Source organism: Cynoglossus semilaevis, chromosome 15 (genome assembly GCF_000523025.1).
Source record: "Cynoglossus semilaevis isolate Cse_v1.0 chromosome 15, Cse_v1.0, whole genome shotgun sequence".
NCBI classification, from domain to species: Eukaryota; Metazoa; Chordata; class Actinopteri; order Pleuronectiformes; family Cynoglossidae; genus Cynoglossus; species Cynoglossus semilaevis.
Window position 1 is genome coordinate 14820279 of NC_024321.1, and position 17585 is coordinate 14837863.

The 17585-nt window shown below is 41.9% G+C and overlaps 1 protein-coding gene across 1 annotated transcript; it reads left to right on the forward strand.

Annotated features, from left to right (window-relative positions):
• The first annotated feature begins 4968 nt into the window (after positions 1 to 4968).
• Positions 4969 to 17507, forward strand: eda (ectodysplasin A). The gene is given in 8 exon segments (XM_008327324.3): positions 4969 to 5546; positions 5548 to 5713; positions 12745 to 12844; positions 14585 to 14623; positions 14901 to 15071; positions 15384 to 15470; positions 16005 to 16135; positions 16428 to 17507. Coding segments are annotated over 8 exon segments (1191 nt in total). The 5' UTR covers positions 4969 to 5310; the 3' UTR covers positions 16689 to 17507.
• Positions 17508 to 17585: the final 78 nt, after the last annotated feature.

Below are 17585 nucleotides of genomic sequence, written 5' to 3' on the forward strand. Positions count from 1 at the left end.
ATTTTAAAGCAGGAGATAATATAAGCCAATAAAACATCAGAGACAGAGAGATAAACAAAGAGAGCAGCGCCGAAACTTAGATTACCTCTGGTTCACCCCAGGTGTGCCGCTTGATCATGCTGTTGGCTGGGCTTAGGGATTCTGATATGGGTAGTGAGTGTTTATTGAAGTTGGCAGAGGTTGTACTCTCAGAGGTGGCAGTCGCACATGAGTCTCACAAACGACCAGCATAGAAAACATCAAGGAACAGAGAGGCCGTAAACTATCATCCTGGGGCTGATAAAAAAACACGCATCTCACCCGTATTTCACCTCTTTATTGGATTCAGCCTCATAGCACGTCCAAGATATACAAGTGTCTGCAAGAAGACAGTGTAAATTATCTGTTTTGTCTGTCACTCTGTCTGCAGTGGATTACTGAGCAATTTGATGCCTAAAAAAAACAAACCTTAAAATGTAAACAATCCCCGGTGATAAAGCTGGCAGTGAAGCATGAGAGATTTGAGTGGTGTAATGCTTTTAACTGAATCACACCTCATGAATTTTAATTCCTTTTCTGAATGTAAAAAGGCCAAAGACGGCTCTCTGGATACAGTGTGATATTTCATACAGGGTGGATTTATTTCCCTGTTTACGCTGCTGTTAACCTCAGGACAACTTCTGTTTCGCTGATTCAGTAATTGGCTCCTGTGCCGGTTATTATTGGTGGTCATAATCAATATGTTTATATTAACGATGGGTCCCCTGTGTATAATTTGTGGACAAGCCGACGTATAAATAACTGTTTGTCTCAGCATTGACAAACATTAACGTCCTGATCTGCTGCCGTCCTTTTTTTTCTCTCTTTTATTAGCGTGTTAGCCACGCAGATACTGTGGGAGTATGTTGATCTCTCTCTTTTATTAGCGTGTTATCCACGCAGATACTGTGGGAGTATGTTGAGACCAAAACAGCAGTAAAAAAAGACACGTTGGAGGTATTTATATAGAAAAAAAGAGTCGATGTAGAGAGAAAAAAAAATCAAATCATGATGGTTAAACATTAACAGTGGTTTCAGAATATCTGAATCATGAACTAAATATGTTTGACGATAGTCACATGAGAATGCGATGGAGTTAATTTCTAATAACCTGATTACAGTACGTGAATTTAGTCAAACATCACTGAAAACGTGTGATTGTAGAATTTAAAAAAAATCCATGTAGCCGTAGCAGACTACTTCTTTAGTGATACTTTGAGAAAGTTCTGAATTTATTTTTATTTATTTAAGTTTTTTTTACAAGTTACTTTATACTGAGTCGATAGTGAGCAGCACTAATTATGTATTATGTATATTTTTTTCCCGGAGCGGTCGACCCACAGGGATTATCACCATCTTTGACAGCTCTCCTCAGTCCAACAGTGTGTTTACCGACTCTTAGCTTGGGTTTTTCTGCGTTTAACTTTTTCTGCAAATAAACAAGGTACAATTATTAATTAGCTAGTAAATATAACAAAATATATTGCAAATGACACACACACAAACACACAATAACACACACACACCTTACTTTTCCCTAGAGACCAAAACAGAACCAGACAGAGAAGTAGCTATTGGAGTTCCATTCATCAAATAGACAGAAACATGACACCAAATGCTAATGCTGCTCTGTGTTTGTTCGATGCCCAATTAGTTCACTGTTCTTTATTCCAGCCAAATAGTAGCATTTCGTTTGCTCCTTGTTTTGCTGCTCCCCAGTGGTCGGAGGGGGGAAAAAAATCAATACCATGTTTTTACTCACGACTTAACCATAATTGGTTAAAAGGTGAGACAGAATTATCATGGAGTGTGTGCTATTAGTGAAATTCGATAAAGCTGTATTTTTTTTAAACACGATATTTCATCCCATCTTAATTGGTGAAAATATCTCATTAATGCTCAATAAATCCAATATTAATCACTTTTGTCAAAATGTGTAAAAACAGGGACGGAGATGTTATATTTGTTGCTGTTCTCCCTGGTCATGTTTCCCCTGAGTAAACCCATGAACGGTTCCGTTGCCTGTTAACAGCAGCACATAGAAATAATCAATTAAGTTCACCCACTTCAAACATGAACACGCTGAGAGAGTGAGGGAAAGACACAAGTGCAGTATTGTGCAAAAAGACAGGACAGAGATGGGAGAAAAAGGCAGACACCCACAGCCAGAGTGCATTAATCACCGTTCAGGGAAATGGGATATGTGGTCTGGAGATTTATGGGTAGAAAATCAAAAAGCTCGGCGTATTAATTAGCTACGGTTGAACGTCTGCAATTTAATGACTAAATGACTTTAATGAATAAATGACTGCCGAAGATGTAAGGAAGAGAGTGAAACTGTTTATTGTCAGAGGTAATGGTGTTCATCGATAAGCTGTGAATTACTCTGCATAAATCTGCGTGTGTGATTCTTGGTGATGTCTGAAGAAAGTTCATTTTAGGCTCTGTTCTTTTATTAATGACCTCAGAAGAGGCAGCAGGAGGGGAGGGGTGTGGATTCCCAGATTTTCCAGCCATCATTATTCAACACCTCGTTGCAGCCACAAGCCTGCAGCCCACCGCTCTGCTCTTCATGGTAAAAGAGACAAGTTCCAATTCCTCCTGCAAAACTCCATCATCTGGCAGGGAAAGCCTCTAAATCCTGTTATAAGCTCAGAGAGGATAGAGCAGCGCTCCATTTATGAATGCCGCATCCAAGCCCAGGGGATGTTATAAGCATTATTCCAGCTTTTTCCAGTGCCAAAAAGACTCGTTTTAATTGTTGTTGCTGGGTCGTGTCGTGTGCAAAAAGAGACTGTAATATGTGTATGTGTAATTTGTATCTGTAAATGTGGAGGTGACTCAAACAAAAGGCGTTATGTTGAATTTGACCTTTGCACCATCACAAGGCAAATTATTTAACATTTTAATTGATTGAGGGGAAAAAAGAAAATAATTAGCTCTGTTCCTTCACTCCTTTCTCAGAAACGTTGATAATTATCTGACGACTACAGTAAATATCCTGCTCCTGCATTATCTTTCTCTCAAAGTCACTGTGGTTGCAGCTCAGATGAAAAGCGTGTCAAACATGCTTATGCTGAGCCTCCAGTTGCAGGCCCCGTGAGAGTTATTTTAAATTTCTTTTTTCAATTCTCTCCTCACAATTTCATTATCCAATACTCCCACAACAGAGGAATGACTTTGAAGGAGAGGGAAAGGGGAAGGAGAGGAGCATAATATGAGCTCAGTTGTCAACAGACAAACTAAAGAAAGCGTTGCCTGGAAGTATAATCGAAGCGTTCAAATTCAATTATTTGATCAAAATAAAGCATTCTTCTCTGCTTTATGTTCAAATAACACTGGAATACAGTGTTATTGATTTATAGCTTGGCAATGCTGCCCTTCAGTGGCAGGTGAATAGAATCACTTTTCTTCCGTGTGAAGTGAATGACTGAAAATATGGCCTGAAATAAGAAAAACAAGATCCAGTGTTTATAGTAATCAACTTCACACGGATATCGTTTGATACGAGAGACTCTTCTGGTCTCCACTGTGTCATTCTTCTTCATTAAGTTCCCAACAGTAGGAGATGAAAATCAACAATTACTCATTGTCTGTCAACATGACCTGATATCGTAACCTGTCATGTGTAGGTCATGTACACACAAATGTCAGGTTCTGTCGTGAAACAGAAATGAAGACAAATGCTGTGTTGCCTGACAACCGGTCAAAGCCGGTGATCAATCACATCTAAGGCCTTAGCTTAAAATGCAACTGAGGTATTCAGAACAAGACGTTACAATATTCAGGGCTAAGACCAGACCAGTTTTACTTTTAGTTCTAGTTCAATCTGTCCATGGACTACCCAGGGTTCCCTGCTGTTGAGATCAAAGTGGTGACATCTGAAAGGAACCGGGCTGAGGTTGGCTTGGGATGTTGAGAATGTGGAAACCACAGTGCCACAGTCAATCTTTTTAAAGCATTGTCCTGGCATTTTTGGTACCATAAATGTCAAACTGTTCCCTGGGTCCTAAGCTGAGGGACATGTGTTTAGAGTAGTTGATGGTGTTGTACACAGAGTGGTGATGACCTAACGGTAACACAGACTCTCCTCCAGGCTCTGATATCATGCTGCGCCGCCTGACAGCTTCCAGATGGAATTAAAAACCATTATGCGACATGTCGTGTGTTTGAGAATACAATTTGCACTTGTTTTCCGCGCTTTGATTATGTGATGAAAACGTCAACCGCTCTGGTCCTTTTCAATAACACCAGCGGCTGTATTTACCAGGGATTTGAATCAATTCTTCACACAGGACCCTCACTCTGCATGCCACCCACAAAACAAGACCAAGTGCCAAACAAAGGCCACACATGAAAAATGGCATGTCCCAGACCTTAAACACATAAACAAAACAGCGGGTTACACCAGTGACTTCCTGTTAACACTCACGAAAACAGAAAAATCACCAGTAAATGTGCCTGAGCAGACGGAGACTACGTTCACACTACATCGGTCATATCTGACTCACTGCTGGTTCCATACACATCAGATGAACTGCTTTTCATTCACAACTACATGTGTCTTGCATCTGACTTATTGTGACTGCCACATGCTGGTAGAGTTTGCCTGACGGCTTAGTGTTAAGCATTGTATTAAAGCTTCAACACTGCTAAAGTTCATTAAGTTCCCGCCATGGGCTTGGATGACTTTATATTTATAATTGATTTTCCAACTGTGTGCTAACAGTTGTTTGGTTTTACTTCACTGCAACTGATGGATTATATATATAATATTTATTGATGTATATATATATATATATATACATTTCTATATATATATTTCTGTAGAATATATATAGATATGGATATAAGAAATTCAGATCTAAATTGATCAGGTTCTGAATCGCTGAATTATTGATTCACGGATCACCCAAATAAAAATAAAGCAGATGATTCGCCAAAACAAATAATCAAAACCAGATGTCAGTCATCTTGAACCTGGCCAGTGAGCTGCTGACTTCAACTCTTACTAGAGACAAGTCTGGACAACAGCATGCATTGCTCTCATAATCACAGGATGCAGCGCACGACTTTGCCCGTTAGGTGTCGCCCATCTCCTGCACCTGACGCAACATCCACAGCTTCCCCTCGGCTCGCAGCCTCGGTCCTGGACCCACGGACCAATCAGAGAGGAGCAGGGAGGGGCTGGGTTTGTCACTACAGATACTCCAAGAAGTTTGCTCGGACCTGTCTCCTCCACCACTGCTGAAGCTGCTGCAGAAGCTACTGCATCTATGAGTCTCCACGTAAATGAATAGCCCCGGCTCGCGCCAGATCAGGCGTGGCGACTATGCCGATGTAAGGAGCTCCGGGCTCCCGCTCCGTCCGACAATGGCATGCGACGGTTCTCCCCCGGAGGACTTCCCGCACAAAGTGATGCCCGGAGCGGCTCCCTGCACGTGTAGTAAGAAGTGCAGGAGCCGCAGCGGCAGCCTGATCTTCCTGGGATTATTCATGCTGACACTATCCCTGCCCGCCGTCACACTCGTATTTGGACCTGCGCTCCGAGGTGAAAAGGGAAATAATCCACCAGAAGCGGGACTCCATGTTGACGCTCGCGGGCAGTGACCTGGCTGACCCGCCGCCGGTCCTCTCTCCTCCCGGACACCCAAGACAGGACTCTGGCAGCAGGGGAGGAGGAGAGAGTCGTGAGGTAAAGACAACCTGTAATCTACTGTATAACAAGTTTTGTTTGTGTGTTTATTTGTTTGTTTTTTAATTTCACGCACGGAGGTTTTTCATCAACAACCGTCCTACCGCTGAGACTCGGTATTACCGGTATCAGGTTCGGTGTGGGTGCTCTGTCATGGCATGTTCCTGGCCCACTTACTGATTGTCACGCAGGTCAGATATGGTCAGAATCACCGCTGTCATGTGCGTGATTCTCCTCGAGATTTTAAAAAAAAAGGATCTCTAAAGATTTTGAGCTTTTTCTTTTTGTTCAAAAGCTGAGGTAACTTCACCCAGAGAGGGCCATAGAAAACAGCCTATGTCAAGTTTATTAGTCGATAAACCTAACGATTATTATCATCGTCACTAGTCGACAAGTCGTTTGATCTGTAAAGAAACAAAAATGAATTAAAATTTAAATAGTTTTTCTCTTGAACAAATAGAACAAAAAATAAAGATGGTGAAAATACAGATTTTTTTATTAAAACAAACCAAAAGTATAATTAAAAAATAATTTAAGGAGCTATTAGTTAATTTACTGGTCACTGGAGGTCAAAAATGGTCCACAATACAAAACATGGAGATTGTAAATGAGGTTATTTGGACCTCAATAACCTCTTTTTTTTTTTTAGTGTAAATGTTGTTTGTCATTGTGATGAATAGTGAAGTCCATGGAGACACTGTCTTCAGCCAAAGTCAACTGCGTCTGGCTCATGCTTTTCCTATGCTTCTTAGTAAGTAGTAGTGGATGGGCGGATGGATGTTTGGAGGTTGGATGGACAAATTGATGAAAAAATGTGTCAAATGTCAGAAGAGATTAGTAGTAGTAGATTAAGTAGGGTACCAGCCTTCTTTCTGGCTTGATGTGATTGGTGATTAAACATTGTTAAACATGCTCTGAGCAAAAGTTAACATACATTATACAGATTAAAGACTAATTACATCATAGAAAATATGGTTTAATTTTTTTAAAAATGCAAATATTGGAGTAAAAAAAGAGTTGTCTTTGGAAGAAAAATGTTGCATTCAGGTGCAGAAAACAGATGTGCAGGAGGTGATGGCTGACCGTCCTGAGACGAGACGGTGCAGATGGTTTGAGCGTTAATGTAATTCATGGTAATGTCCATGAAGGAGGTCATTTACCTGCAGAATGGCTCTGGTTATTTATCCCCTCTCCTGTAATCAAACCTCATTTACCCCAGATTGCCTTGTTTCCAGAGGTAGACGCTCAGAGGTGAGGCCGGCTGCCCAGCTCAGGTTCATAGTCCCAGGTCAGAGCCAGTCAGTGTGCTGGAGCAGGTGGACGGAAAATTTGCTGGATCACCGGCAGGTGCAAGGCCCCAGGGCTGATGTAAATTCATCAGGATTTAGATGGACCAGTTGGTACTTGGAGCGCAGCCAGTCTCGTCTCGCATGTGTTTTCTTTTCTGGCGGCCGGCTGATTGAATTTTCACTGTGTTGTCTATGGCTTTGGCAACGGCAGCCTCCTCCTTAGACCGTACACCCCCACACTCATTTTATCAGAAGGAATGTTCAAATCACATCATTGTGCGTCCAGAGAATTGATCGCTCATAATAAAATTTACTGGCGTTATTTTTAGACACAGGAATTCAGGTTATTTGGTTCGGACTATTTTCTGCAGGAAAGAATTTAAAGATCCCTCCACGATATTCTGGGTTTGTAACATTTTCCTTTCATTTAATTTTCCTTTCACAAGTGGGAAGTTCAGCCTTTTCATTAGGCCTGAGCGCGTTGGTTGCCAAGCTTATTTTAGATAGTAGTGGTTTCCCTGGTTGGAGATGAGTGAGATGGGCCTGGTATTCAGCCCAGATGGTGACTCTTCATGAGGTGAAAGACTGTAGCCAGGCTGTAAATATTTAACAGCCCTGTGATGCAGTCTTTACCAGATGTCTGCATTAAACAACTCTGATTACACATCCCACAGTTTACATAGTTGAAGAAACAGGAGCATGTGGCATTTGGGCGCAGTGGCCGCACTTGTTAGCTTTTCGGGCCTTTTCTTTGAAGGGTCCCCTTTTGTAGAGCTAAAAATTGTTTATTGCATTTTTCTCACAGCTCCTCATCAAAGGGATGTCAACGGAGTGAGTGGAATTTGAAATGATGTTCAGGTATACAGACAAGTGTAACAGAATATGAAAAAGGTTGTCACGAAAAAACACAAGAGAACTCCAGCTACGCAGGTATGGAAGCGATACGTCAACCACACGCAGCATATCACAGCTGACGTAGTCATAGTATATAAGCCTTGACATGGTGTAATGTAGTATCAATGTGTAACTTCTGTTCAAATGGATTCAATCCACATTGCGGTGGAGATTTTCTATGAAAAGCACAAGTGGTTTGCGCTCCACATTTGGTGCTTGTCAGGGGTTTTTCAACTGGGTTCGGTCAGTGTTGAACATAAATCAACTTTTATAAACAGTGCACCCAACCAAAAATCCAGACATTTTTCATAACTGTATTGATTAACAGTTTTGTAAGTCAAACAAAAGCCAATGAGAACCTTTTTGCACAGCTGAGATCACGCCATTATGGAGGATAAAATTTCATTAGATTGTCAAAGTGTCTCAGAGGCTTCAAGTTGTTTGGTATAAAAATAAAACACACTCCAATGTTTATTCTGCGAGTAAATTAGGTTTCACTATAGTCATATCTAGTTTCAGTGTTACTGCTGACCAGATTGTAATCCATTTTGTTCTATTTCTGTGCTGTTGAACTTCAGCCACCTCCTGACACTTTTTTATACAGTCACTCAGCAGAGGCCTGGCGGGACCCACTGGACATACTTGAACATACTCTTGTAGTTTGAAGACGGCTATTTTGGCCAAAACGTCCAGACTACAGATCCTGGCCATACAACCTGTCATAATCAGGTTTTTAAAGTGTTGTGTTGTGAGCAAATCGAACCAAAGAGCAAACAATTGAACTTAAATGATTGACAATAGAGCAGTATTTAGGTCTACCAGCACCTAACAGGATGTCCATAAAAGTTTATCTGTTTTCACAGATTTAAGACCAGAAACATTCTTCACTTATCTTAACTGGCACTTGAAAGGTTTACGCTCCTTCAGATATCTTGCCAGCAGTCGTAATGTAAAAAGAAAATACATAATAAAAGTGCCACAGTGAAAAAGTAACATCGGATTAAAACCTTTGTTGCAGAATTTGACTCATTCGTGACAAGTACTTACACACATTACACACCACTTAACATCCCTCACACTTTCAGATCCTTGTCGTTGCCTCTTAACAAGAGCAAATAATCTGGTCATTTATGATCGGAATCTGGGAAGGGAACAAACACTCGTTCCTTTAGCAGTTGGTATGCCCTTGAGCAAGGCAGTAAATCCCAGCTGTCCAGCAGATCTGCATCGTTCCCAACAGAAAAAAAAAAACGCTCCTCCCATGTGTGTGTTGGTCTTGAGTGTGAGGCACGAGTGCGTCGCAGGGCATGACTAACTGTCACTTAGAGTCGGCAGACCGCAGCAAGTATAGCTAATAAAAATCAATCCTCGATTTGTGTTTGGTGGGTTAGTCTTTCATACACGAGTCTTACATTTTTTCTTATAGCCATTATATGAAATAAATTCGCCCCTCTGATGTGTGCCTTCAAAGTCCCACAAAGAACAGATGCTGAAACATCTGGAGTCTAGTTAACGGCTATTAAAAAAGTCAGTTTGATGGGACACAAAGTCCTTAGCAGCCTACATGCTCTGGAGTGGAGTGGAGTGGTGGGCTGTAACCCACCCCTGCTTTAATTGTGACCAGCGCATGATTAGTGAAAACAAGCAACATCACGTGTATTGTCAGTACTGGACGACAGGTCACTGATTCATTGGTGTGGACGCCAGGGTGATAAAAGCACATGGGGCATAGGAGGTGAAAACATCAGCAATGTGAGTCTGAAAACAGTGTAAGAATAGTCTTGACAGGCAGTTGAAGCAGACGCCCAGTCAAGATTGAGTCCAGAGTCACAAACGTCTACCAAAAATAATAAATTCTCAAGGCATTCACGGCATTTCAGCTCGGCACCGCTTTGCCAACAAGTGTTGCAAGAGTCTAAAATGTGACTGGCTGCTGACAGGCAACATTTCCCTTAGGTTGAGTTCCACAGCTTTTTAGATGGCAATCTATGGGTGCCGTTATTAAATTAGCCCAGCTATGTTTCAAACCACATGGCCTTCCAGAGAGCTCTATTTGATTGTGGGACACTCCTTCTCAGAGATATTTAAGAAGAAAACACCCTGTCCTCGTACTAGCCAAGTGCGTGAATCAAAGAAGTAATTATGATCCATCACGACCCAAAAGGTATGCATGCCTTCAACATAAGTAATGCCCGTGCAGTGGTGATGGGTACTCCGTGTGCATCTGGCACCCGCAGACCTCAGCGTTACCTCTTCAACTTTTGCAACCCCACATTCTCAAACCACAATTAAGTGACTAAATCTTGGCCTAGCAGAGAAAATTTAAGGCGTTACCGCAACCACAAATGTCTGTATTTGTGGAATAAAATCCGAGCTGGAAGGACAGAAGGCACAATGGTTTTATGTATACACAAGCCAGAGCATTTTATTACCATAGTCATTTTGAAATGTTATGAATGTCGGGGTCAGTGGTTTGAGGGCAGCATTTTTTTATTGGTGTCGCCTTTTAAAAATTGGTGAACAAAAGTAGAAATGTCGGCATAGAAAAATTGTACATCTCTAAGGTGAGTGAGTTTTAGTCATATCCTCGTATAGCAAGGACACAACGGGGAATCTCAACCTTTGGAGCATAAAAGCAACACCCCCCCTAGCTTTGAAGAGTTAAGAGCCCTCTAATTGATAGCATTTTCTCCTTTGTCCTGAAAAAGAAGGGTTTACTCACGAGTTGGCACTTGGCATACATACCAACACGTTGTCATCCTGATTTACTGTAACTCTGTGCCTTTGATGTGCGTAAGTGTTGTAAATGTTTTAATGAAGTGAAATCAAAAATTGGCACAGAACCATTCTTCATAGCTGTTGCATGAAGTATTTTTTTTTCTTTTTTATTAGTGCCTTATTGCCTTCATCTCAACACCAGACGGAGCAGTCTAGTAGTAGGCTAGCAGACGGCTTGTTTGTTTTTTTGTGTTTTTTTTTTGTTTTTGTTTTTTTTCACGTTCTGCTAAAGCTTAATCCCGGCCAAGAAATTGGCTGTGGAATCATGTTTGGCTGTCCGTTCTGTTAAAGCTTAATCCCGGCCAAGATTGGCTGTGGAATCATGTTTGGCTGTCAGAACAGACGAAAGTGTAATGCCATATGCCTGAACACACACCCAGAATCCTTTGAGAGGTAAAAGCCCCCTATATGCCAACAGCTGGTGAGGAGATGTGGAGACACCTGTGCACCAAATGAACAGCAAACGCTGCTGCTTGCGGGAACATCTGGAGGTCTGTGCGCCGATAAACTGTTCCAACATACTCCTCCATCAAGGTGGAATTCCTGCGCTCATAAGGTCAGACATGGCTGGCATCTGGTCAGGGATGTAGACTTTAACAACATTGAGCTTGCCCAACACAGATCATAGGGGGGGGGTGACACGATACAGCTCATCCCTCACAGCAGGAGTGAGTTCCCACATCTGAGACGAGGTATAGGAGAAACTGGAAACATAACTTTTTGGTCTGTCTTCTCATGGTCTTTCGGTTGCTCTGCTTCTAAACCACACAAGAGGCAACGGGAGTTCACGCTGCTTTCACGAGGAGATTTCTGGCCCTCGGCAGAGTTTAACAACTATGTTTACTCCAGCGTCACAGATGGGAACATGGAATATGTCATCTCTTATCCCTAACTGGGATAAACCCCTGTGAAGAAAGGGAGGTCATAGTGTCTGTCAGTAAGCGTGTCGGATTCATAAGTAGATATAGAAAAAAAATGCAGAATAGTACTCCAATCCATTATTTATTGTTTTTTGATCCTTGTTAAGGTGCTACATGTGTCACTGCTTTAGAAATGTCAGTTATACAAACTCCAAGCAGATGTCCAGCACAATGGAAGTTGTCTGGTTGTCTGTCCTCGTTCATTCAGAGCCTCCTACACGGCACGATTTATGGGGACACACCAAAGTGTGACCAAAAGCGATTTTCTTTTACATTACGAAGCTTGTCTCATGTTGTCCACTGACGTCTGGCGGTTTACCAAAGATGTGAGCACAAACTGGCTCTCCTAACCAAAAGTGATTTTTGGATAATCTGTCTTTCAACCCCTCAGATCCCTAGAGCGTCATAGACCTGAGTTGTTAGAGGCGGTCACATCCTCAGAGTGCTACAGTCAGGTCAACATGTCCTACAGGGTTCATGTGAATGTAGGTCAACCAGAACCAGTCACATAACAACATAGGCATGTGGTTTGTCTCGCCACTTTCTCGCCCCATGGGAACAGCACACCACTACAGGTTTTCCTTGGGTTTTCCTGCTTTTAGCAGTGACCAGCTCCATCAGATCCTTTTCTTTCACTCTGTTGTTTTAGCTCATTCATGCTGCCTGAGAATAGGTCTGAGACCAGGTGCCCCTTGAATGGGTACTACTCTCAGATTAACCACAATTCATGTTCTCCTTTTGTATGAAAAGGTGAATTTTAGAGCAGCAGCAACCAGGTGACTGTCTCAAACAGCAGAAACACAGACAAAACTGACTTGGGTTACAGGATGGATTACAGCCCGATGGGGCAAACAATGACTTGGCCACAAATGAATGTGCCGTCTGACAGTGTCTCAAATCCTTTCAAATGCCTCAAGTTGTCTGTGCAAACATTATACCTCAAGGACAGAAAGGCCACTTGTAAAGTGGTTACGAGCTTGAAAACTTGTACCACTCGGGCTTTTGTTTGTTTTGTTGAAACAAACATGTAACATGGTCATGGCTGGTTTTCATAGACTGAAAAACGTCTGTCTGCAGGAGTCCCAGTAATGTCCTGCTCAAAGTTTTTTCCAGACGCTGTTTTATTTTATGCTCTTTTTTTTCTTCACAGGAGAGGTTAATGCACAGAAATGGTGGTTTCCATACCACCGAGGACAACAGGGGCATAACCCAGCGGGCGAAAAGGAGTCCTGCCAAGCAGCCAGATACAGGTATGAGCAATTCTTTCTGGATTTATCCTCATGTAATGTCTTTAATCCTAATGCTTTGACAAAGACATATGCTGATACTTAAGCTTTATTGCTGGACCATCTCTATTATTAGGGCTGTGGCTTTAAATTTAGTACATTTAATGAATCAACCAGAGTATGCCCTCTGGTGCACCTGCATGTGTGTAACATTCATGGAACTTTCCCAACTTTGAGGCAATGGTTCCTGTAACTGCTGGTTTAAGTTAATTTATATTCACATTATAATACATCCTATAATGCGAGGGTTTTTAAAAACTTTTTCCAAGTGATGTTTTATTTACTGCTCAAGGCTCAACAGCAGCTCAACCACATGATGTTGCTGAGTTTATAGAGCAAGAGATTTGTTGGAATGGAATTGATTATTACTTGGAGAGCAGGGAGGTTTGGGAGGGTTTCACCAATTTGAAAACAAACAGCCGAGCCTGTGTTGATTTCCACCATCTTAAAATAAAATCAGTTCCTCAAAATATCTTTCATATTTGTCAGCCGAGCAGCCCTTGGATGGCTGGTGTGTTATCAGTCACGCCTGAACTCAGAGAAGAATTAGACTAAATAAAACACCATCACTTCTGGGAATATGAAGTCATTCCAGGAACCCAGGTGGACGACTTCGGATGGATTTTATCGAATCGCATGAATTAATGTTGTAATCAATAGCGCCAAAGAAAAAAATTAGCCTTTGTAGTTTCCCCCCTCGGTCCCCTCCCTTCTTGTTTTCCAGTATGTGAGCTATGCAAATAAAAAGCAAAGCCTTTGAAGTTCCCTGTGCAAATGCAACAAGTGCAGCATGATCACAAGGCATTCCAATGTCTGTGGCGTGACACTGAATACTTGGGGGGAAGTTTAGTAATTGTGTTTAAATTAGAAGAAAAAACTCACCTTTGAGACTTTCTACATAAATCAGTAAAGTCCCGAGCCTCTAAACACTAATCATTCCCAGGTCTCTCTTCTGCTCTCAGTGCACAGACAAAGGCTTTTGTAATCTCAGCCTTAGAAGTGTGTGTGTGTACTCCGTGTGTGCGTGTCTTTGTGTGTGCACTCCTAACGGGCACCAGATTCCAGATAGGGCTGCTCGTTAAGAGAAATCTATGCGGATGCATCCAGTCATTTAGCCAGAGGAGAAATGCTGGCCATATGTTTGAGGGGACTCAAACTGTGAGGTTTTAAGGTTAAATGGTCTTTGTAGTTGTAATGACATGGTAAACACGAGAACAGCGAGAGGGCATTTTGAAAAGGTTTCTTGAGCCACGCACACAGAGCAGCACCACACCGAGAGCATTTTGTCTTTCAAGCCCTGACATACAATAGATGCCCCACCAACATCCATACACACACACACACACACACACACACTTTCATCTGTATCCTGCATCTGGGCTTAATTCAAAGAAAAGGATTTTGGCAGGATAAAGTATCTCTCTAATGATCTTCTCCAGTTCCACTGCCTGTGAATGCTTAAGGCACTTGTTCATACAGAGGAGGTGAAACCACACTTACAAATTACTACACTAGAAAATACCACAGACTGACATACCTCCACTCCAGTGTGCAGCGGCACCACATGATGAATCTGTTATTTTAGCCTGTTTAGGATGCCTGCACAGAGTGAGGTGTGTAGGCGAGATGTTATCCGAGATGATAATTGTTCAGCAGACCTTTTCAAGCTTAATCACGCTCTTTTTCTTTTCTTTTCTTTTCCAGAATCAACAGGGAAGGAGAAAAGGAAAGAGAGGAAAAAAGGTGATTTACAATTCTGAACAAGTTTCACTCAAACACCTCCATGCTGTGTTTCTCCTCCAAATCCAAAATTCAAAGGAGTAAATGACCACCTGTCCACATTTGACTGACATATTTTTCTTATGTCCTGTTATTCCTTATGTGAAAAATGTGCTTCTAAAATCCCATGTCCCACATATTACTAATCCCAGTGAGGAATTTCTGTGGTTTGGGGGGTTTAAATATAGATTAAAAAGGTCATATTTTTGTGTGCTAATTTTACTTGTCTCCTTTCTTAAAGGGAAGAAGAGGTCTATACCTGGGCCTCCTGGTCCTCCTGGTCCCCCGGGCCCACAGGGCCCACCGGGAATCCCTGGAATACCCGGTATTCCAGGAAACATTGGCGTGGGGCCTGCAGGACCCCCTGGTCCTCCGGGGCCACAGGGACCCCCTGGCGCTCAAGGTCCAGCAGGTATTAATCATGAAATAGAAATGATGTAATTCACCTACTGTAGATAATAAAGATTCAGGCTGAAAAGATATTCAAAACAGCACAAGTAGAGATTTGTTCTTAGATTACATTCATTTCCTGCACGCAGACACATTCCCACACAGGAAGGGGGCTCAGGTTGTAAAAACTGATGAACTCATTGTCTGCACATTGTGGCTTTCATACGCGATATGTCTGACATTGTGTGGGATATTCATTTTTACCAAGTCCTTAAATGTGTGGAAGATCAGATTTCCCTTCAACCGTGTTCCTCTCCTGCTCTTATTGTTGCAGGGGTTCTGGACAGAACAAAAACAAAGGACTTCCAGCCGGCGGTGGTTCATTTGCAAGGGCAGGAAACAACTATCCAAGTGAGAGAAGGTGGGTCTAAACCGCTGCGAATCACATGTTAAAAATAATAAACATACTCATACTGTCTGTCGGTGCCATTTGTCAAAAGCCTGCATGTGTCAACAAAGTGGTTTAGTTGATTTAGAACTGTTTACCCTGTTGAGTCCAACTGATATTTACATTTTATGGCCTTATAGTCTGTGAATGCAGTGACCTTCACAGGACCTGAGATTTATTTGGTTCAATGTTTCTAACAATATGTGCTTAAAGATTATGTAAGATTATAGTAACCCTAATGTAATCCTATAGCCATTACGGGATTAGGGAGAAGTTAGGAGCTTGTGTTACAAGACCCATGTTAGCTCAGGTCAGGAAGCAGGAGCCTTGTATGGTGGAAGGTTCACATTACTCTGCATCACTGAGTCTGTCTAGTCTTAGTAGTCCAAACATAATTAGCAGGTTTATACTTTATGTCAACACCGGTTATTGGTTGTACTTCTACTCAGCTGGAAGCTTCTGACGCTGACCGTTTGTTGCTTTGCTCTGCTTGTGTTGTGTTTGTAGATCTCTCTGAAGGCATTCTAAGGAACTGGAAGATGGTGTCCATCCACCACCGTGTGTTTAAAATGCACCCGCGCTCTGGAGAGCTGGAGGTGCTGCTGGACGGTGTCTACTTCATATATAGTCAGGTAGAAGTGAGTACGGTCCTTGACGTAACTCTTAAGATTTACAGTTCAGATGGTAAAGAATTAGGAGACCTTCTAAAGTTAAGCTGCGTAACATCTCTGTTTGTTTTGTGTTGTAAGACCTTTTTTTTTCCATATTCTTTTGGTGGCTCTTTGTGCAACTCTTTAGCGCAAACATCAGTTGGCCACTCCGATATCCCAGCTGTTTCAGCTTTAATAAGCTCTCCAATGTTAGGCGAACTTGTTTTGACCACAGTTTTAAGTCTTTTGCACCCTTTGCCTCTCCCTCACTCTCCACCAGGTGTACTACCTCAACTTTACTGACATCGCCAGCTACGAGGTGATGGTGGACTCAAACCCTTTCCTTCGCTGCACTTGCAGCATCGAGACGGGTCAGCGCAAGTTCAACACGTGCTACACGGCTGGAGTCAGCCTGCTGCGCGCAGGTCAGAGGATCTCAATACGTATAGTTTATGAGGACACACTCATTAGTATGACCAATCACACCACGTTCCTGGGAAGTGTCAGACTTGGAGAGGCTCCATCTGCTGGACAGAATTGATTACTACAGAGCCATCAGGCCTCAGCAGAAAGAATCTCTCCGGTCAAACCGGTTAAGAGTCGAACTGTCTTCTTGTCCTGCAGTATCTGGCGTTCATGAATTGATGGGATCTTTTTTTCCTTTCTGGACCTGTTTGAAAGAAGTCCCTGAGTGACTGTTGTTCACTTTAACGGGATCAACCAAAGACATGTCAGGCTTCCTGTCACATTGAGTCTGTGCAGAGGTCTGCCTGATGAGCCAAGTGTCTTCATCAGACAAAAAAATATTATATTTATAGTCGCCACGTTGTGTCAAAGACAAAGACAAGACAGACAGCGTCTCTCTGTGTAACAATAAAAGACACTGCGCTGATAGATACTTAATCTGTACAAACCTTCCAGTGCTGTTGAATGACAATCTTGTATCTCCAAAACAGAAACAAGCTATTTGAACATTTTATGTGCAGACTTTTTACTTGCCCTGTTTAAATATTAATTTAAATATATTATCAGTTGTATGAGAAGGTGATCAAAGCTTTATGTGTCCCTCAATTATAGAAGTAATTAAAGCATATAAATGTTTAAAGTGTAAAGAGTAAAAGTCATTAAAAGTGGAGTTACAAGGTATTCACGGAGCAACAGCACTATATACTTTGCACACATTTGCACTACAGCATCCATATCAGTGATATGTTTTTGTTCCAGTGCTATTGTTTAGATACATATGAATGAGTCCATGTGGAAAATTATAATTGTTTATACTTCTCTGTACATACTGTATATAAAATGGGATATACTTTTGTAAATGGAGTTGATTGATGGATTAAAATGTTTCATTGTCTGTCTGAACGCATTTGTCTGCTTTCTGTGCTCACGCAGGCGGTGGAGTCCTGAGAGGGCTAGAACTTTTCTCTTTTAT